The 23,159-nt window shown below is 36.1% G+C and overlaps 1 protein-coding gene across 1 annotated transcript in view; it reads left to right on the top strand.

The window, feature by feature from the left end:
- The window catches only part of PCDH15 (protocadherin related 15), a 990,428-nt gene that overhangs the window by 662,846 nt on the left and 304,423 nt on the right, over positions 1-23,159 (top strand). The window contains exon 15 of the mRNA XM_077945583.1: positions 1,980-2,112. Coding sequence (XP_077801709.1) covers positions 1,980-2,112 — 133 coding nt within the window. The remainder of the gene's footprint in view (positions 1-1,979; positions 2,113-23,159) is intronic.

Genomic DNA, 23,159 nt, shown 5'->3' on the forward strand with positions numbered 1-23,159 from the left:
CCAAAGTGCTGAGATTACAGGCGTGAGTCACCGCGCCCGACCATGAAATTTTTTAAAGTCACGGTAGCTTTTATGTTTACTATTCTATTGTTATCTATCTACTGATGATATGCTCAAAAACAACTTGAATTTAGGTATATTATAAAGTGACAAGCTATAAAACGAAATTTTAGTGCCCATGTTCTGAATTCGTTTTTTTTGTTGTTGTTTTTTTTTTTTTTGAGACGGAGTCTCGCTCTGTTACCCAGGCTGGAGTGCAGTGGTGCGATCTTGGTTCACTGCAAGCTTCGCCTCCCAGGTTCACGCCATTCTCCTGCCTCAGCCTCCTGAGTAGCTGGGACCACAGGCGCCCGCCACCACGCCCGGCTAATTTTTTTTTTTTTGTATTTTTAGTAGAGACGGGGTTTCACCGTGTTAGCCAGGATGCTCTCCATCTCCTGACCTTGTGATCCACCTGCTTCCCAAAGGGCTGGGATTACAGGCGTGAGCCACAGCGCCCGGGCTGAATTTCTTTTAAAAGGTTTTGAAAAGTAGAATGGTTTCGTTAATAAACTCAGGCAAATATTTTTGGTGACCATGTCTTTTAATTGAAGCATGTCATAAAGAGTTTGGGACTACTTTAAGAAGTTTCTAGGCTAGGCGTGGTGCTCAGGGCTGTTATCCCAGCAGTTTGGGAGGCTGAGGTAGGTGAATCACCTGAGGTCAGGAGTTCGAGACCAGCCTGGCCAACATGGCAAAACCCCATCTCTACTAAAAATACAAAAATTAGCCGGATATGGTGACACAGGTCTGTAATCCCAGCTACTTGGGAGGTTGAGGCAGGAGAATCGCTTGAACCCGGGAGGTGGGGGTTGCAATGAGCAGAGATCATGCCACTGCACTCCAGCCCAGCCTGTGGAGCGACTCTCCATCTCAAATAAATAAATAAATAAATAAATAAATAAATATTCTCATCCCCAAATAGAAATTATAACAAATGTATTTTGAACTAAATCATGACTTTGTTAAAATAAATTCAAACATACATCTTAGGCAGTGGTGGTATGTTTGTACAAAATGTATGTACGCATGAGTGTATATATGTATGTGTATATATTTGTGTGTATATATATCTGTGTGTGTGTATGTACACATATGTTTTTTCACAATAGAGGGCTAACCTTATAAATTTTCAGATTTCATTGATATATTTCAGCCAATGTTTCCACCTTACAAACCTTGACTAACATGCTTCTTCAAGTTTTGTTTTATAAAAATTTCAAAGTTCAGAGATATCAAAAAAGTTGACTATGTCAATGCTAATTTTTTTTCCTTGTAATGATAAGGTATCTTTTCCTTTAAGAAAAGCTCCTGTTAATATTAAGGGCTTTATTAAATCTGATTCCTAGCTTATCATATTTTGCTTTTTAGAGAAGATTTTAAAACATATTTAGTTTTGTTTGCAACTATTTTACATAGGATTCCTTATGATCCTGACTCCTGAGATACACTTACAGTAAGCCATTGACGTCAGCAACAGAACGGGTAAAACACAGCCCGTAATTTTTTGTGTGTGTTATTTTAATCAATACTCCCCCTGCTGTTTTAAGAGGAAAAAAGCCCCAAGGACAGCTCTTATTACCAGATGTTTATAGAATGATTTTGCTATTAGAGAAGCATTAAAAACAAAGTCAGAAGTCGAGGCAAGTTAATTTATTAACTTTATTTACATAGCTATTCCATTTTAATTTACACTATTAATCTAAGTAGGAAAAACAGATACTGGAGGCAATTACTTTTCTTTTACTGAGATAATTTCATAGCACCATTATACTTTGGTGGTAGTTTTATTTTTCTATCCTTTCATTTTGACTTTACTATTTTTCATGAAATTTGGAAATTTTTTCTCCAGTAAACCCAACAAGTGAATAAACAATGCAGCCTAACATTAAATGTGATGCAGATTCGTAACCATCTTGTTTGCCTCTCTTTCTCTGCAGGCACTCCATCTGCACTGTGTACATTGAAGTGCTTCCACCAAATAATCAAAGCCCTCCTCGCTTCCCACAGCTGATGTATAGCCTTGAAATTAGTGAAGCCATGAGGGTTGGTGCTGTTTTATTAAATCTACAGGTATGTTCCTTGGGGGTGTGTGTGTGTGTGTGTGTGTGTGTGTGTCTGTAAATTCTAAAGTGATAAGCTTGGCATTTAATGAGTTTATATTTGTGTATGGAGAGAAAAACCTCACATGCTTGCCTCCACTCTAGTGAATGAAAGTTCCATCTGGAAAGGAAAGCAAGGGTAATATGGATGGAGGGTTTCCACAGCTAATCTATTCTATTGATCACCACAATTGAACAACTAACATTTGGCTGGTAGGGATTAGCTGCAATCATTACAGGAGAGAATGAAGGGATTGGAAACACGTACTTGAATATTTTGTACTTTGGATCCAAAGAGTCTGCAGCTGACTATTATTTTCTGTTTTGTATGCCTTTTCTCCAGCTGGATTTATTTTTGCTGCAGTCTTGTATAGGGGAATTAACTTTGTACTCAAAGGCTGATGGTAGGCATTTTAATTCTGAGACAAGCCCCACTTCATTTCATGGCCATAGGCAAATCTTGTAATTGCTGTTTTTTATTCATTTATGAGAAGGGGGTAGTTTTAGCTGATATTTTTATTTGTAGCTAGAGATTCATGAGCATATATATTACTTGCAAGATGATAGCTTGGTGTTCACTGTTTATATATTTCTGACCAAAGTATCTTTGGCCAGGAAAAGCTCTATCTTTGAATATGCAGCTTCAAGTTGGGCTAAATATGGTGTTGATATATTTTCACTTTGCTATGTCAATCATAAGAATCATAAGATGATGCATTGTTTTATACATGAATGTTCAGAGAACAGAGTTTATCTTCTGATGTTACATGGGAATTGCAGAAGTTGCTGATATGAGAATTCATGAAGCTGGCCTTGAAGCCTAGGGGAGATTTTAACATGACTGACCCAGGAAAATTCCAGCATCAATCTTTATCATCAGCTGACATGACATAAGGCACAGCTACATCTTGCTCAAATCCCATTCGAATATTAACACCCTCTCACTTAAATCTGGGTGATATAAAAGTGAAGATTTCATAGAATGCTTGTATTGAAAATGATGCAAAAATAACAGAACACATCAATCTTATTCTTGAGATGTGGAAAGCTAACCCCATAGAAAGTAATTGATGCTTAAAATCAGTTGATTGAGTTTTCATCACTTCTAAAACGGCGATTTCTGTTATATCCTACTGATTACTAATAGCTACTGAAATTTTCTTGGCATTACCACGTACTTCTTTGGGTCTCTACGCTAATATTTATTCTGTTGCTTTTCTCCAGGTACTTAGAGAGAGTTTGCTTTAATTGATCATTTAATATTGAAACAAAATTATATGAAGGTAGAGATATTAGTAATACGGAAATTTGGAGGATTTTAGTGAAATAATTAAAAGAAAGAGAATAAAACCTACAGTCTCTTTAGGAGAAAAAAAGTCAAATTATTGTAATGATAAAGAATAGAAAAAAACAAATATTAAGACATGTTCATTTAATGGAATAATAAGATCTTTGTCTTTACATTCATGGGAATTCATTTATTGAAGCAAGAATAAAATAAGAGAAAGAAAAGGAAAATAAAATAAATCTTACATGTGTAAGATTCAGGTCAAGAAATTATACATTTTATATTTAAATATGTCTCAAGTATGTGCCTTTATGTAATTTAACTTCCTATGAAGTAAGACATAATTTTACTTATAAAGTGGCTCAGGTTTCATTTTAATAAAGTCCAGGAAGATTTAGGAAACATATTATAGTTCAATAATTCTCCCTGTGAGTTAAAGATGAAAAGAAGTTGGTCTTTTTCATATTTCAAATTTCTCTGGTACAAAGGCTGAAAAAACACTTGAAATGACATTTCTATTCACCCTTTGTGCTTCTGGTATAAGGAAAAGAAAGGATGCCAACTGTAGTGGCAGTCTCTATTAGAAAGAACAAGGGTGATACCATGAAAGTACTTTTCACAGGCCACTAACCACCCACTTTTGTTCATGATCAACTGAGACTGCATTTAAGCTACTGACCTAAAAGTTGGAAAGCTTCCATCAAATTACTCTTCAAATAAGAAGATGCATTAGAGGTACCCTGGCTGCCTCTGTCCTCATCCTTTTCACACTCTAGCACTACCTACTGCTGACTCACTGCTCAATTTGGAAGACAGAATTTTTGAGGAAATATAGTTTTGAAGATAGCAGCAAATTGGCTTCAAACTAATCTGTTTTGATGGAGATCTAAGTGATTTCTTTTCAGACAACAATTCTTGTTTCCCCCCTTCCCACTTCTGCTTTTAAGAATGGGCCTTTTATGCTATCTAAAAGTTGTTCGAGAAGCAGTGATTTTCCTCAGTGCATGAATGCTGTTTTGCCTGACGGCTGTATTGATGGCGTTCACTTGAGGAAAATATTACTAGAGCTTTCTCAAACCTGTTATGCTGATCAGGGTTAGTTATAGGTAGATGTTTTTCCTCCAGAGTTCTGACCAGCCAGTGAAACTTGTCACAGTCAAATGCTGGAGCCAGACCACGGCGAAATCATGAGAGCCAGTCATGTGCATCTCTTCCTGACTCTGTGTGCAGTTATGTCTTGTTACCAGCTAAACATTGCTATGGTGGGCATACTTATGCCAAAGAAATCATCAAATACAACGAATCAGTGTCTTTCACTTCAAAGTTTTTTTGTTAAGCATTCATCAGCACACCACCCAATACAGAGAGAATTCCCTCAAGTATTTACATCACCAGAGTATGTTCACTCAAGCAGCTTCCTCCCTCTTTGTCTCTCTGAATTTTTTATGTATTTTTATCATACTAAAGAGAGGCAAGGGTACTAAATAAAACTATGTTTTATACTCAAATATTCAAGTATTTCTCTTCTTCACAAAAGCATTATTTCCTTCCAAATTACCTTTTCATGTAACTCACATTCCATTTGGCCCACCCCACCACCATTTGCATATTTCTCCTTTTTTAGACATAAAGTTTCCATGTGTCATCTCTGCCGTCTCATCCCATAAAATAGTAACACAGTTGACCCTTGAACAACCCAAGTTTGAAATGCACAGATCCACTTATATGCAGATTTTTTGAGAAATATAATATAAATCCTGCCTATTTGGAGAGCCAATCTTTTGTATACAAAGGGTTCCATAAGACCCACTGTGGGACTTCAGAATGTGTGGATTTTTTATATACTCAGACGTCCTGGAACCAGTCCCCTGTTTACCTCCAAGGAGATGTAATTAACACTTAGTGTGGCACTTAATATGGGGTCATGCACTGTTTATTTACTTTAAATTCTTTGCTTATGGTATCATTAAGGATAGTTGGCTCATATTAGGGATACATACACAAACTCAAAATCTCAGTGATTTAAAACAAATAATATATATTTCTTACTCACACTGTATGTCCATCATGGATCATCTCCAGCTCTGCTTTTCATCATTTGTACTTCCCTTCAGAATAATGGAGCAGCTTCTATCTAGGGAAATGTTTTTCTAATAACAAACAAACTATAAATTTAAAAAATGGGCTAGTTCATAGAGTTTGATAAATCAGTGTTCAACAAGTTATCTTAATTCAAATTATTACTTGTTGTTACCATAATATGTATTGATTGTTTATTTCAGTTTATTTCTAATTTTTTACTTTCAAACCGAGATATGTTACTGAACATCAGCTGCGTTAACTTTCTTTTAAGAGGCTATATTTCTTTGACAAATGTATAATGCATCATTTCACTTGGTCATTAACCTGCCCAAACAAACAGGTGGATCTTACTATCGTTATCATCAGGAAAATGAAAAGAATGAGACTCAGAAACAGAAAGGTTTATGAGTCATATTAGTTTTTCTCGTTTTGATTAAAAACTCAGGACCCTATCCACTACATCACATTCTTTTAGATTAGGCTGTAGAGAACTATTATGTTTATTTTACCTGTTTTGGGAAGGATGTAAATGTTTTGTATTACATTAGTTCTGTATTTTCCAAAGGTTAATTTTGTGATGTTATATTGGGGTAAATGTACTAATGTTTAAAAATATATACATTTGTTTTAAGGCTCTTATGAAGAAACACTTTAGAGAAATATGAATTGACTATTTTCCTCACTTGGAGATTATAGAATAGAATACAGATAAAAACCTGAATAAAGCACAGTTGAGCAAAAGTTATTAATTTCTCAGATTTTATCTCAAAAAGTTCCTGATTCTGAGTACAATACTCTAAAAAAATCCAAGTAAGAGAGGTCTCAAATAGTACTAGATAACATTATTTTATAAATAGATGAGGTTGAAATTTTTGCTAGTCAAGTGTTATTATAGAAAAAGTCTGGCTAAGATTGAGAGAACAAAATCCAAGAGAAATTCACCCAAAAAGGGAAGATCACCATTCAATACTCTAATCGAATAGCTGCTTAGATTTGAGTCAGTACAACTAAAACGGGGGAGAGAACATTGGAGAGAAATGTGGTGGTGGACTGGGCAGTTGACAAGAAAGCATGAGCTGTCCCCTTGAAGATCTTGCCCAGTATTGTAGGTGAGATCGATCCTGCCTGGATCCATAAATCTCAGAGTTTGTGCTTCTAATTATAAATTATAAAATAAAGAACACTGCAACATGTGAAGAAGAGAAGTATGCACATCAAGATGTAAGACGAGGCTACCACCTGGACATTAACTAAAAGATACATTAGAATTCCATAACTTGCCACTAGTTCACAGGATTGTTGCTTGATATTGAGCCTCTTAATGGTGGAATTTACTGGGAGTCATTCCTCTAGCACAGTAATCCTAGAGCAACCTCAATACAGATAATTCCTTTAACAAATACATTTTTTCTTTCTTCATCCTCTCTATCCCAGCAACAGAGGGAAAATAAAAGGAAAAAAGACAAGAACATGTGTGAGATGATCACATCCACCCACCTTGTTCCCAGTCCTTAGAAACAAAATTAGTTTCAAAATAATGAAGAAAATAATTAAAAAATAATGAGTAAGGCATCATATTAATTAAAATGAGACCGTTTTGCAAAATAACAATTATAGACATAAATTGAGACATCATTGATGAAACCAGCTACACAACAGAAATGGAAATGATCAATACAAAAGCCTGAAAGCATCTTAGACTGTTTCATTTTATTCTTAAGGAGTTGATATTCCATATTCAAACTGAGTATAATATAATGCGGGCTTAGACTTTTGTATTTACAACAAAAGCAAGAGAAAAGAAAAAAGATTTGGAAACTTTATGAAGGTACTATAAGAGTTAACAATTAAATATCAAACAAAATATTCAGCTGGCCCTGCCTCACTCCATTTCTAGACTCCTAATTGGATATTTTCCTACATTATGCGTTGAGCAAAGTTATAAAGTATACTATTCTCGAGGCCTTGATATTTGTTCCGACATGGCTTATTTACCGTAAAATTCTTAGTTCCTTTAGCACTTCTACAAATAGTCAAAATATGCAGTTATCAGCAGTGAGTGTGTGCCTGATTGAAAAGAAAAATCACTTATGAACTAGTGTTGAATTAAATGATCCATTCACCTACTACTGGTGAAGTCATCCCAAGAGAAATTCAACCACAATTTGCCAAATGGATAAAAATGTATATATGGGGAATGGAATAAAAGTATGACATTCTTTGCACTTAATATGTTCCTTTAGGAGTGAAGGATTGGGAATTAGGAGGAGATAAAAACTGGCAATTTTCCTTTGACTTAAAATGTTTTTCTTATTGTTCTCTCTCTCTCTTTTTTTTTTTTGGCTGCTACTTTCTTATTTATGTTAACCTATTGACTTACATCGGAAAATGAGTGGTAGTGAAAACAATTTACTTGAAATATGTCAGTATTGATTTTAAAATAACAAAGAACATGTATAGTGAAGCAGAGATTGACCAAGTACAGTTCCTGGGTAAAATGGCTTGTATTTTGAGAGACAAGTAAGATAGAATACTTTTTGCATTTTAAAAGGTTTGTAAGAAACATGTAAACAAACAAAAATATGGAACCAAACGACGAAAATTGAAGAATAATATGCAGAATCCATGTGTGAACCACAAAGCCTACAATTTTTACATTTGACCTTTTACATTTTTTGTGAAAGGTCGGATGTACTGACCCTTTCAGTATGACATTGATAATCATTCAAAAATAAACAGAAAGTGTCCATTATATTTATGTAAAGTATAAAGCCAACTTTATAATATAAAATATATTTTTAAAAATGTTTATACTCCTATAATGCAGCATTAGTTTATTATATTAAATTGGATTAAGGGATCATACATTTAACCATGTCAAAGATGTATCTCACATTAGCTAGCTAAAAATACAAGCAGGATCACGTGTCAAGAATATATTCAATAAATATTTGCTAAAATAATGGGGACTATTTTATCCTTTGTATTTAAAGTACATAAGGAGGCAGAATTTTAAGTGGTTGGTTAATAGGAGGGAGGTTGGTTGTGTGTAGGGTAGGGAAGAGGAGATTAAATGAGATAGCAGGTAAATTGCAAAGAGTTTGAAATGTAGAAAAAAGTGTTTGAGAGGCCTAAGGGGTTGGATCACCTGAGGTCAGGAGTTCCAGACCCATCTGGCCAATATGGTGAATCCCTGTCTCTACTAAAAATACAAAAATTAGCTGGGCATGTGGGTGCATACTTGTAATCCCAGATACTTGGGAGGCTGAGACAGGAGAATCAGTTGCACCTGGGAGGCGGAGGTTACAATGAGCTGAGATCACACAACTGCACACTAGCCTGGGCCACAGAGCGAGACTCCGTCTCAAAAAAAATAAATAAATAAAAAATAAATAAATAAATAAATAAATAAAATAATAATAATAATAATAAATGGTAGTTCTTTTTATTCCAATTTTCGAAAAAGAACCTGTTTTCCTGTTAACTCATAAACTCATAAAACATTTTAGGGTGAACAAGAAGGTACTCGGCATTTGCAATAATGGATTAAAAAAGGTGAAATGTAAAGGAATACAGGGGAATGGAGACATTCCAAGAAATATCATCCACTTTATGATTTTACTAGCTCTTCTATTGAGAAAGAAAGGTCACTTGCAATTTAAAGAACAAACTGACACTTTGGATGCTCAAGATACAGATGGCTAAGCGATCAATATTAATAATAAAAGCATCAGTACCTAATTTTAATTGATGCTACCATAAGCCAGGAACTACACTAAGCACTTGAAAGCTTCTTCATTTTTAATATTCTCAACAAGTAGAAGTAACTTTTCCTATGTCAAATAGAATCCTGTTGCAGATGTCATATTCAAATGCAAGCTGTTCTACCCTATACTCTCTGTACCATTATTCTATGCTGTCTATTCTAAGGACCGAAATTTCCTTATTCCCTTCAGCTTTGCTTAGACTTGCCAATAATCCCTTCAATAGCAAAGTACATCTACCTACAAGGTGAATCATTGTTTTTCTTTCAAACATCTACTTGATAAGCCTTGATTTAATTTTTTGTGGTTGCTTCATGATTCTTTACAAAAGCGAAATAAAATTATTATACAGAAAGTGTCCACTGACACTGAGAACATATAAATTTTGCTACTGCTTTAAAACTTCTGGTTCCACCTACCAGTGAAGTGACTAACTCTGGTGCTTTGATTCTCTTTCCTTTTCCTGTCTTTTCCTTGCTGGCAACTGCAATAACAGGTATAACCACTTAGAGATAAATAGCAGAAGAAAATAGAAAATGGTGAGAAGCAGACCGAGAAGGTGAATGTTGCCACCTCCAGTTACCTGAAGGAAAACAATACAAAACAAAACAAAACAAACACATACACATTTGACTAATGCACGAATTGGGTGTAAGTCTAAAAAGGTGTTTTGTCAGCTTACAGAATGTTTTTTCTTTTAATCTTTATCCATTCTTCTCATTTTTTAAATAGTTTCAAGAAGCCATGGAATTTAATGTCTGTGCCTCAAGGAATTATTATTTTTAGCCCTGAAGAAAAATTTCTGCTGCCTTGATCTCACTACAGAATTGATCTTATTCCAAAACAGTTTGAATTAAATGCAAACTGTCTTACAGCATGACCCTCTGCATTAACAGGTCCTGTCAGAGGTATTAATTTGTTTTTCTGATATCTTTGAAAGGTCCTAGAAATTTCAGGGTTTTTACTTCTCTTTCCTTTTTTTTGATGAGTATTTCTGGTAAAATAGGATGCATTTTTGCTCTGAAGATGATACAGGAGTTTATGATTCATGAATGTTTCACAGCTGGTTCAGGTACAGTGTGCATGAATCATAGGCACTGCACCGTACATTTGTAATGTCATTTATATTACAAGGATTACTTTGGATATTTGCAATTCGCTCTTCTGCAATCAAAGATGCTTTTCTTATTTGTTTTTTCAGATTTCATTATGTTTATTTCACTGGCAATGCCCTTTTCCATCTTGTTCATCTGGCAAATTCCTACATATCTTTTTATTATTGTAGTTGTAATAAAAATATGGAATACAATACTTACCGTTACAACCACCTTTAAGTACACAATTCAGTGGCATTAAGTACAGTCACATTTTTTGTGCAACATTATCACCATCTGTTTCCAGAACTTTCTCATCCTCCCAAACTGAAGTCTATACCCAGTAAACACTAACTCCCCAAACACCTGCCTGCAGCTCCTGGCACCCACCATATAACTTTCTGTCTCTATTAATTTGACTATTTTAGCTACCTTATATAAGTGGAATCATATAGTATGTGTACTTTTGTGTCTGACTTATTTCATTTAGCAAAATATATTTTTTGTTTTTCTTTTAATTTTGCCATTCGTTATTTTTCCATTTTTATTTGGATTCAAGGGGTAAATGTACAGGTTTATTATATTGGTATATCACATGATGCTGATGTTTGGGGTACAACTAATCCTGCCAACAAGGTAGTTAGCATACCACCCAACAGTTGGTTTTTCCAGCCTTGCTACTCTCCCTCTCAGCTAGCTGCCTCTAATAGTCCCCAGTGTCTTTCATTAACAAGTTTATGTCCACATGTATGCAACATTTAGTTCTCACTTATAAGTGAGAATATGCAATATTTGTTGTTCTATTTCTGTGTTAATTCAGTTAGGATGGTGGCCTCCAGCTGCATCCAAGTTGCTACAAAGGACACGATTTCCTTTTTTATGGCTGTATAGTATTCTGTAGCATATATGTGCCACATTTTCTTTATATGCTCCACCACTGATGGGCACCTAGGTTGATTCCATTTCCTTGCTATCATGAAGAGTATTGCTATGAGCATACAAGTGCCTGTGTCTTTTCAGTCAATTTGTTTTCCTTTGGGTGGCATTGCTGGGTCAGATGGTAGTTCTATTTTTAGTTCTTTGAGAAATCTCCGAACAGATTTCCACTGTGGCTGAACAAATTTACACACCAAGAGTATGTAAGTATTCCATTTTCTCTGCAACCTCCCATCATCTGTTGTTGTTTTACTTTTAAATAGTAGCCACCCTGACTGATGTGAGTAGGTATCTCATAGTGGTTTTGATTTGCATTTCTCTGATGATTAGTGATATTAAGCTTTTTTTCATATATTTCTTGGCCACTTGTATCCCGTTTTGCTGAGAAGTACCTATTCATGTACTTTACTTATGTTTTGATGGAATTATTTGCTTTTGCTTGTTTAATTCTTAAAGCTACTTGTAGATTCTGAATATAAGACCTTTATCAGATGCATATTTTGGGAATATTCTCTCCTGTTCTGTAGGTTATCTGTTCACTCTGTCAATGGTTTCTTTTGCTGTGCAGAAGCTCTTTAGTTTAATTAGGTCCAAATTAACAATGTTTGTTTTTGTTGCAGTTGCTTTCGAGGACTTAGTCATAAATCCTTTGCAAAGAGTGATGTCCAGAATAGTGTTTCCTAGGTTTTTTTCTAGGATTCTTATAGTTTTAGTTCTTACATTAAAATATTTAAGACATCTTGAGTTAATTTTTGTATGTAATAAAAAGTAGGTATCCAATTTCATTCTTCTGCATATAGCTCACCAGCTGTTCAAGTTCCATTTATTGAATAGGGAGTCCTTTTCACACTGCTTATTTTTGTCAAGTGTTCCTTTTTTAGCAATTTTGTAGTTCTTCCTGCAGATATCTTTCACCTCCTTGGTTAGATTTATGACTAGGTATTTTACTTCTTTTGTGGTTGTTGTAAATCGAATTGTGTTCTTGATTTGGTTCTTAGTTACTGGTGTATAGAACTGCTATGGATTTTTGTTCATTGATTGTATCCTGATACCTTGCTAAATTGTTGATCAGTTCTAATAACTTACTGAGAGAGTCTTTAGAGTTTTCTAGGTATAAAATCATATCACCAGTGAAGAGAGATAGTCTGATTTTTTTTCACTGTTTGGATGCTTTTGTTTCTTCCTCTTGCTTCCAACAAATATATGAAAAAAAAAATGTTTAACATCTGAATAGCACTTCCAGTGTTGTCCTGAATAGGAGTGGTGAGACAAGTCCTCTTTGTCTTGATCCACTTCCAAGAGGAATGCTTGCAGTTCTGATCATTCAGTGTGATGCTGGCTATGGGTTTTTTGTAGATAACTTTTATTATTTTGAGGTATGTACCTCTGATGCCAGTTTCTCGAGGGATTTTACCATGAAGGGATGTTAAATTATGTTGAAAGCTTTTTCTGCATCTCTCGAGGTGATCATATGGTTTTAGTTTAAATTGTGTTAATGTGATCAGATCACATTTACTGATTTGCATATATTGAAATACGATGAAACAACCTTGAATCTCAGGAATTAACCCTACGTGACCATTGTAAATTAACTATTTGATGTGTTGTTAAATTTGATGTGTAAATAAGTATTTTGCTGAGAATTAATTTGATGGAATATGAAATAACTTTTAAGTGTGGCATTTAGGCCATGTCTCTGTCCTTCAGAGACATGGGCCAGTAGTTTTTGTGTGTGTGTGTGTGTGTCTTTGCTAGGTTTTGCTATTAGGTGATGCAGGCTTCATAGAATGAGTTAGGTAGGAATCCCCCCTCCTTGATTTTTTGGAATAGTTTTAGTAGAATTACTATCAGCTCTTCTTTGGACCTCTGGTAGAACTCAGCTGTTAATCTAGCCGGACCGGGGCTCATTATTATTATTATTATTTAGCTATTAGGTTTTTTATTACTAATTCACTTTTCAAACTCAATATTGGTCTCATCAGTGTTTCAATTTCTTCCTGATTCAATCTCGAGAGATTGTGTGTTTCCAGGAATTTATCCATTTCCTCTAGATTTTCTAGTATGTGTGCATAGAAATATTCATAGTTGTCTATGAGGGTGTTTTGTATTTCTGTGTGATCGGCTGTGACATTACACAACTTTTGTCATTTCTGATTGTGCTTACTTGAATTTTTCTTTTTTTCTCTTTATTAATCTAATTGTCTATTGATCTTGTTTATCCTGTCAAAGAACCAACTATGAAACTATGGTTTCATTTATCCTTTATGTGGAATTTTGGGTCTCAATTTCATTCAGTTCAAGTCTAATTAGAGTTATCTTATTTTCCTTCTATATTTGGGATTCATTTGTTCTTGTTTATCTACTTTCTCTAGTATGATGTTTTATCATTAATTTGAGATCATTCTAACTTTTTGAGGTAGGCATTTATCACTATAAACGTTCCTCTTAACACTGCTTTTGCAACATCCCAGAGATTTTTGTATGTTGTTTCTGTTTTGATTTATTTCAAATAATTTTTTTATGTTTCTGACTTGATGTTGTTGTTTACTTAAAAGTCATTCAGGAGCAAGCTGTTTAATTTCCATGTAATCATGGGGTTTTGAGAAATATTATTGGTATTGCTTTCTATTTTTATTCCACTGTGGTCCAAGAATACGGGTGCTATGATTTCTTTTTTTTTTTTTTAATTTGTTGAGACTTGCTTTATGACTGAGCATGTAGTAAATTTTGGAGTATATTCCATGTGCAGATGAGAAGAACGTATATTTTGTGGTGCATGGGTGGAGTATTCTATAGATGCATATTGGATCCAGTTGCTCAAGTGTTGAGTTTATGTCCAGTATTTCTTTGTTGGTTTTCTGCCTTGACAATCTGTCTAATGCTGTCAGTGGGGTCTTGATCTCCCCCACTGTTATTGTGTGACTGTCTAAGTCTTTGTATAGGTCTAGAAGTACTAGTTTTGTGAATCCAGACTCTACAATATGGGGTGTGTATATATTCTAGGTTAAATCTTCTTTTTGAATTGAACCCTTTATCATTATGTTGCTCCTGTCTTTTTTTTTTTTTTTTTTTTTTTTAGTGTTTTTAGTTTAATCTCTGTTTTATCTGATACGAAAATAGTAATCCCTGTTCTTTTTCTTTTCTATTTGCATGGTAGATCTTACTCCAATCCTTTACTTTGAGCCTTTGTGTATCATTACATGAAAGCTGGGTCTCTTGGAGATAGCAGCCATATGGGTCTTGTGTTTTGTTTTGTTTCTAATCCAACTTGCCACTCTGTACCTTTAAAGTGTGGTATGTAGGCCATTTATGTACCAGGTAAATACTGATATATGAAATTTTGATTATATCATTAAGTTGTTAGCTGGTAACTTTCTAGTTTCTATTTTGTGGTTGCTTTATAGGGTCTGTGGGCTATGTACTTAAGTATGTTTTTGTGGTAGCAGATATGGCTCTTTGTTCCCATGTTTAGAACTACTTTAGGGTCTCTTGTGAGGCTTTCTAGTGGTAACACATTTTCTTAGTACATGCTTGTCAGGAAAAGATTTTATTTCTCATTTGCATAAGAAGCTTAATTTGATGGAATATGAAATTCTTGGTTGGAATATGAAATTCTTGGTTGGAATTTGCTTTCTTTAAGCATGCTGAAAATAGGTCCCCAGGCTCCCCTGGCTTGTAAGTCTTCTGATCAGAAGTCTGCTTCAGACTGATGGGGTTACCTTTGTAGGTGATCTTTCCTTTTTCTCTAGCTGCCTTTAAGTATGAGTTGAATAATGAGAACATATGGACACAGGGAGGGGAACATCACACACCAGGGCCTGTCAGGGGGTGGAAGGCTAGGGGAGGGATAGTATTAGGAGAAATACCTAATGTAGACGGCTGGTTGATGGGTGCAGCAAACCACCATGGCACGTGTATACCTATATAACAAACCAGCATGTTCTGCACATGTATCCCATAACTTAAAGTATAATAATAATAATAATAATAATGAAAACAGAATGAAATTTGCTATTTTGATCATACTGCTTAAAAAAAAAAAGAAATTTTCTTTAGTATTGACCTTGGACAATCAGGTGGCTGTATACCCTTGTGATGTCATTTTATATAGTATCTCACAGATGTTCTCTTGATTTCTTGTTTCTGGATGTCTACCTTTCTGACAAGATCAGGGAAATTTTCTTAAATTTTTCCCTCAAATGTAATTTCCAGGTTGTTTTCTTTTTCTTTTTCTCTTTCTCTCTCAGAAATGCTAATAATTAATAGATTTGGTTGTTTTACATAATCCCATATTTCTTGAAGACATTGTGCTTTTTTTTTTTTTTTTTTTGAGACAGTCTTGCTCTGTTGCCCAGGCTGGAGTGCAGTGATGTGATCTCAGCTTACTGCAAGCTCCGCCACCCGGGTTCACGCCATTCTCCTGCCTCAGCCTCCAAGGTAGCTGGGACTACAGGCTCCTGCCACCCCACCCAGATCATTTTTTGTGTTTTTAGTAGAGACAGGGTTTCACCGTGTTAGCCAGGATGGTCTTGATCCGCCTGCCTTGGCCTCCCAAAGTGCTGGGATTACAGGCCTGAGCCACTGCACCCGGGCAAGACACTGTAAGTTTTTTTAAATTCTTTTTTTCTTTATTTTTGTCTGACTGGGTTACTTCAGAAGACTTATCTTCAAGCTCTTAAATCCTTTTATCTGATAGAGCAAGTCTATTAATAAAGCTTTTGATTATATTTTAAAATTCCTTGAGAGTTTTTCAATTCCAGAAGCTGTGATGGATTACTTTTTAAGACGTTTATCTTTTCCTTTAATTCCTGAATTGCTTTAGAATTTTTTTGTGTGTCAATTTTCAAGTTTGTTTTGGATCTTATTGAATTTCTTTGCAATCCATGTTTTATATTATTTATCTGTCATTTCTGAGTTTCCCTTTTGGTTAGGGACCGTTGCTTAAAAGCTAGCAGAATCCTTTAGTGGTATCACTACATTCAGATTTTCATGATGCCAAAATTCTTGCACTGATGTTTTCTTATCTGGAGACACTGGCACTTTTATTTCTGTAACTTTTTCATGCAGGTGGGATATTTTCTTTATTCTTTCTTTCTTTTTATCAACTGGATACCATCATGGGAGCTGTTTGCTGGTGTTCACCTCTCCAGGATCTGGAGTATTCTTCATAATTCCATTGGATTCACATTTTTCTTCTTAAATTAAAGTTCACAGAGCTCATTTTTATGGTTTATTTTGCTATTTTCAAGTGACTGATGCACACCAAAGCCTCTAATTCATCATTTTGGCAAAAGAAAAAAATAAAACTTAACTAGGTTTTCTTCTAGGACTTATAGTTTTAGGTTTTAGTTTAAGTATTTAATGCATCTTGGGTTAATTTTTTTATTTTTATTTATTTATTATTTTTGACACAGAGTCTCGCTCTGTCACCCAGGCTGGAGTGCAGTGGTGCACTCTCAGCTCACTGCAAGCTCCGCCTCCCAGCTTCACGCCATTCTCCTGCCTCAGACTCCCTAGTAGCTGAGACTACAGACACCTGCCACCACACCCGACTAATTTTTTATATTTTTAGTAGAGACGGGGTTTCACCATGTTAGCCAGGATGGTCTTGATCTCCTGACCTCATGATCCACCTGCCTCGGCCTCCCAAAGGGCTGGGATTAAGGCATGAGCCACCACTCCCAGCCAGGTTAACTTTTTTTTATACCATGAAAAGTAGGAATCCAGTTTCATTCTTCTATGTATGGCTAGCCAGGTGTTTTAATTTATTTAATAGGGAGTTTTTCGTCATTGGCTATTTTTGTGAACTGTGTCAGTGGTCAGATGGCTGTAGATATGTGGCTTTTCTATGTGTTCTCCAATATATTCCATTAGTAATATGAGTTTGTTTTTCTACCAGTAGCATGCTGTTTTGGTTACCGTAGACTTGCAGTATAATTTGAATACAGGTAATGTGATGACTTCAGCTTTGTTCTTTGGCTTAAGATTGCTTTGACTATTTGTGCTCTTTTTCACTTCCACTTAAGTTTGGAATAGTATTTTCTAGTTCTATGAAAAATGATATAGTAATAGCCTGGGGGCCCAGCTGTAAGTTTGGCAGATCAGAATGAGAACTTAGTGTGCTTATTTTGGTCTTGCCCCTGGCTGCCCATGGACTAATCAGCATGCACTTCCTCCCCTCCGAGGCCCATTAAAACCTCCAGACTCAGCCAGACTCCAGCAGATGACATGACAACTTGCCTGCAGAAAGGAGCCACACACTGTGGGTCTCCTCTCCACTGACAGCTGGACCTGGGACTACCTGTCTGAGGAAAGGAGCTACCCACTTTGGGTCTCCTGAGAACTGTTGTGCCACTCAGTTAAACTCCTCTGTGCCTTGCTCACTCTCCAGTTGTCTATGCTCCTCATTCTTCTAGATGTCAGACAAAAACTCAGGACCTGCTTATTGGGCAGGACTGAAAGAAGAGCTGTAAGACAAACAGGACTGAAGCACGCACCCCCTCCCCCATGTCACAATGCAGACAACAAGAAAGAGAGAAGAGCTATGGCCCTTTAGGGAACCCAGATCTAAGGGCTTCCCAAACCAGGGCTGTGACATCTTCCTTAGGGTTCTGTAGTTCCTGGCATCTCCAAGCTTCCACAAGCCACCGTATTCCCCTCATCTAGATGCAGGCACCTTTGCCACTCTGCCTTTGGCTCATACTTGGCAGATGTGGGATCTGGGCCAGTAGCACAAACTGAGCACAGCTTGTCAGGCTGAGTAGGTAGAAAAAGCCCAGCAGGTACAGGCCATCCTCAGGTAGAAGGTGCTATTGGCCACAGAAGTTTCCAGCTGGCGAAGCAACACCCTAACAATCCTGTAATACTTGTACTTCAGTAATTAAAAATTAGCACTCCTCATGTCTGTCTAAACCATTTCCTTCACTTGCATGCTAGAGCAGTGCTTCTTAAAGTCTCTATTATGAAGGGTACATTTAAATGAATTACCAGAAAAATGAAATACAAAAGATGTAAAATGAAAGCCATTTTTAACTATTAGATTCAACATATATAAAATTACTGTCAAATCACTTTAAAAATGTCTAAACACAACTCAGTATTTAATGTCTCATCATGATCCATAATCACTTTGCAGAATGACACTGTTTATTGGACCTCACTAGCACTTAGGACTGGAAATGTAATTGGCAAGGCCTAATGCAAATCCAAAACACACACCTTCTCATTGTAGGCTCTTTACTCTGACTCTGATCTGAGTGTATTCTACTGATTCCACTCTGAAGGATGTTGCTTCATAATTTCCCTATTTCCTTCTTATGTCATAAGCATCCCTTGCCCTACCTGATCATTTCCATCAACATGCAAAACTGCCATTATATCTTGTAATTGAACACAAAGCAACAACAACAAAATTTATCTTGGTCCCGTAAACCTTCTAGCAATCTATCCACTTCTGTGCTTCCCTTCACTGTGGAAACTTCTCAAATATATAGTTTATACTGGTCTGAAGAAAGTCGTGGTTATTCTCCTTTCCAGGATTATCTCTTGACTCCATTGTAACCAGGATTTCAGTCACATTAACCTACTTAAATGGCCTTTTTTATTTTTTATTTTTTTTGGCGTTTTCAATGCCCATTCCATTGACAAATTAATTCTCATCTTACTCAACCCATCATCAAGATGTGACAGAATTGATAGTTTCTTCTTTATTTAAAAATTTAATTTGTTGACCTACAGTGTACCCCAATCTCCTGGGACTTTTTCTATACTCCCAGGCTACTCTATTTTTGTTTTCTTTGATACTTCTTACCCTTAACTTCCCTGACTTTTAAAAGTTGAAACACCCTTCTTTCAACTTTAACCTCTTCTTTTCCTATTTCCATTCACTCCAACGATTATTTCAACAGATCTAATGAGTTTAAGTGGTATATGCTGATAACTTATAATTCAATTGTCTAGTTAGCTCTCTGTCTCAAAACTGTAGAGCCATGTCAATCTGTAAGGTTAGTATTTCCCTTTGGTTACTAAAGAAACATCTTTCTTAGGTTGGGTTTTCTGGGAAGCAGACTTTGAAATTAAGATTCAGTTACAGGATCTTTATTAGGGAGTGTTTGGGGTATCAACTCCCATAGAAGGGAGGGGAAGAAAGCAGGATTACATGTATGGAGAAGTTAAACTTAAATGCAGTTCAAGTAAAACTTTCAGCTGCCTGCAGGGAAAATTATGGATGTGATATGGCCCTTCAGGATTGTAAGTTTGGGAAAAGGAGATAGATAGGCCGTTCATATGTCTGCATCGATGTTCATTAGACACAGGTTGCCTCAGAAAGTAGCTTGACCTTGGGCTTTCTTCAGATAAGGCATTCTCTGAATAGAACTGATAGCTGAAGCCTCTCAGTGTGCAACATTTCTTTCTTTTATTATTATTATTATTATTATTATTATTATTATACTTTAAGTTCTAGGGTACATGTGCACAACGTGCAGGTTTGTTACATATGTATACTTGTGTCATGTTGGTGTGCTGCACCCATCAACTCGTCAGCACCCATCAACTCGTCATTTACATCAGGTATAACTCCCAATGCAATCCCTCCCCCCACCCCCTCCCCATGATAGGCCCCGGTGTGTGATGTTCCCCTTCCCGAGTCCAAGTGATCTCATGGATCAGTTCCCACCTATGAGTGAGAACATGCGGTGTTTGGTTTTCTGTTCTTGCGATAGTTTGCTGAGAATGATGGTTTCCAGCTGCATCCATGTCCCTACAAAGGACACAAATTCATCCTTTTTTATGGCTGCATAGTATTCCATGGTGTATATGTGCCACATTTTCTTAATCCAGTCTGTCATTGATGGACATTTGGGTTGATTCCAAGTCTTTGCTATTGTGAATAGTGCCGCAATGAACATACCTGTGCATGTGTCTTTATAGCAGCATGATTTATAATCCTTTGGGTATATACCCAGTAATGGGATGGCTGGGTCATATGGTACTTCTAGTTCTAGATCCTTGAGGAATCGCCATACTGTTTTCCATAATGGTTGAACTAGTTTACAATCCCACCAACAGTGTAAAAGTGTTCCTATTTCTCCACATCCTCTCCAGCCCCTGTTGTTTCCTGACTTTTTAATGATTGCCATTCTAACTGGTGTGAGATGGTATCTCATTGTGGTTTTGATTTGCATTTCTCTGATGGCCAGTGATGATGAGCATTTTTTTCATGTGTCTGTTGGCTGTATGAATGTCTTCTTTTGAGAAATGTCTGTAATGTATAAGGGAATAATCCCTTCATTCCTTGAAGGAGGATGTGTGAGGCATATCATGATATTTTTTATCAGAGCATCTCAAAATTAATATTTCCCGTGCTCAATGCTTGACACTCACTTTCCACTATGTTAAGGAAAACAGGTGGTCCTTCTGCATTTTCCCTACCTAGTAAATGGCAACTTTGTCTTTCCAAATTCTTGGGTCAAAACCCTTTAAGTGAACCCTGACTTTTCTCTTTATCCACAGGCCCCCTTGTTACCAATCAATCAATAAATCTGGTAGATCCAAAGATATTTCCATGATTCTACCATTTCTTACCATTCCCACTGCTTTCACCCTAATTCTAGCCACGTCACCTACCTCCCACTAAGATTATTGCCATAGCTTCCCTACTGGACTGCTCCAGCCCACTGCCCTGTCCCTTTGTGGTCAGTTGCTGGCGACAGAATAATGCTTTTTTAAAAATTACCTAAGATGACTTCACGCTTTTGTTAAATTCCTAACATGGCTTCTCAGATTACCCAAGATAAAAACAAATGTTGTACTGATACATACCTGACCTCATCTCCTACTTCTCATTCTTTCACTGATTCCACTCCAGCCTTATTGACTTCCTGGCACACTGAGTGACTCCTACCTCTGGAACCATTCTCCTACCTCTGGAACGGTTCACTTGCTATTTCCACTACCTGAAAGACTCCTTCTTCAAATATTCTCATGACTTAGTTTTCCCTTCCTGCAGGCTTATGCTTTCATTTCCTTGGAGTGAAGTGGTCTTACCTACCAACCTTATAAAAAATAATAATATTCCAACATGCTGTGCTTTCTGTTAATTTTATCCTCTTTGCTGTCATCCTATGTGCACGTGTGCTTATTTTTTGTTATATCGTCATGCCAAATATTATATTAGGTCCATAATCACAGAGAGTTTGTTTCATTTGCTATTATGTCCCTAGTAACTACAACAGTGCCTGGAATATACTATGTAATCAATAAAAATTTGTTGACTATCATGTGGATCTGATTTTAAGAAAGGCTGCAACCAAAGTTTCAAATGGTGCCATTTGTGTGTTTTTTCCTGTCTTCTTATTGGTTACCTCTGTGTAGACTTCTTTTAAAGCAGCCTTTGTAATGAAGACAGTGATGATAACCATCTTGTTTTTTATTAACTCTGTAATGAGGACTTACTGTTATGTAGCCTTGAGATGACATCTAGAAAATGGTGGATTCAGGGTTTTCTAAAATAAAACGACACTCAAGTGATGAAGTATAATAAATACACTATAGAAACTTAACAAAATTAAAAAATTAAAAAACAGATAGAATATTGATATGGTTTGGGTTTGTGTCCCCACCCAAATCTCCCCTTGAATTGTAATAATCCCCATGTGTTGTGGGAGGAACCAGGTGTCAGGTAATTGAATCATGAAGGCGGGATTTTCCCATGCCATTCTTGTGATAGTGAATAAATCTCACAAGATCTGATAGTTTTATAAAGGGAAATTCCCCTGCACATGCTCTCTCTCTTGCCTGCCACCATGTAAAATGTGCCTTTCTCTTCCTTTGCCTTCCACCATGATTGTGAGGCCTCCGTAGCTATGTGGAACTATGAGTCCATTAAACCTTTTTTTCTTTATAAATTACAGTTTTGGGTATGTCTTTATTAGCAGCATGAAAAAAGAAAAAACTAATACAAATATATTTAATAGTAAAGGAATGAATTTCAAGAAGATATGTCTTAACCTTTTCTCCAGAGAATTATTGCTGTCCCAATAATTGTATGTCTTTACAAATAATGTATTGCTATTCTTTCTAAATTAAGATGTGTGTGTGTGTGCATGTGTGTGTGTGTGTGTGTGTGTGTGTGTTGGGAGGAGGACAGGTAGAGAAGTGCAGAACAGAGTATAAAGAACAAGATTTATTTAAAAGACTGTTATGGGGACTCTGGGACTCTCCCTTTGAGAAAGTGTGCATATGAGGACACAGTACAAATTAACAAACTCGAGCCACATTTCTTCACACTACAGATATTGCCCAAAGCACATTCATACTGTTCTAAGAAGGAGAGACTGCTGTAGTGAGTCTACTGAGTGTACATGTTTTGCTGCCTCAGAGAATGATGTAGAGTTGAAAAGTGAGGAGAGTCAAGATGAATGCTTAAACCTGCTGAATTAGTTATTGTTTGATCTGGAGTAAACAAAACTTCTTCAGTGATATAATATCTGCCTCTCTACAACAAATATAATAAAATGTATCCCCTCAACTGTAAATTTGTTTTACATGTACACTATTATACAAAGGCCTATTGGTATTGTTATACATATTTGAATTTGAATTTTGGAGAAATCCTTGCACATGACCAGTTCCTAGGATCAAACTTCCCAGAAATTCTCTTTCTTCCTGGCAATTGTCAGCCCCTAAAACTGCTTTAGGCAGCACAAAATATGCTAATACCAGATGTAATCTCTGTGATATCAGGATTTGGAGTGCTAGAAAAGTTTTGCAGTTTATTTCATTTCCCAGTAAGCTTAAATCATTTTCAAATTTGAAATACCAAACTTTTCTCAAGGGACTGAAGAAAACTTCA

Source organism: Macaca mulatta, chromosome 9 (assembly GCF_049350105.2).
Source record: "Macaca mulatta isolate MMU2019108-1 chromosome 9, T2T-MMU8v2.0, whole genome shotgun sequence".
NCBI lineage: Eukaryota > Metazoa > Chordata > Mammalia > Primates > Cercopithecidae > Macaca > Macaca mulatta.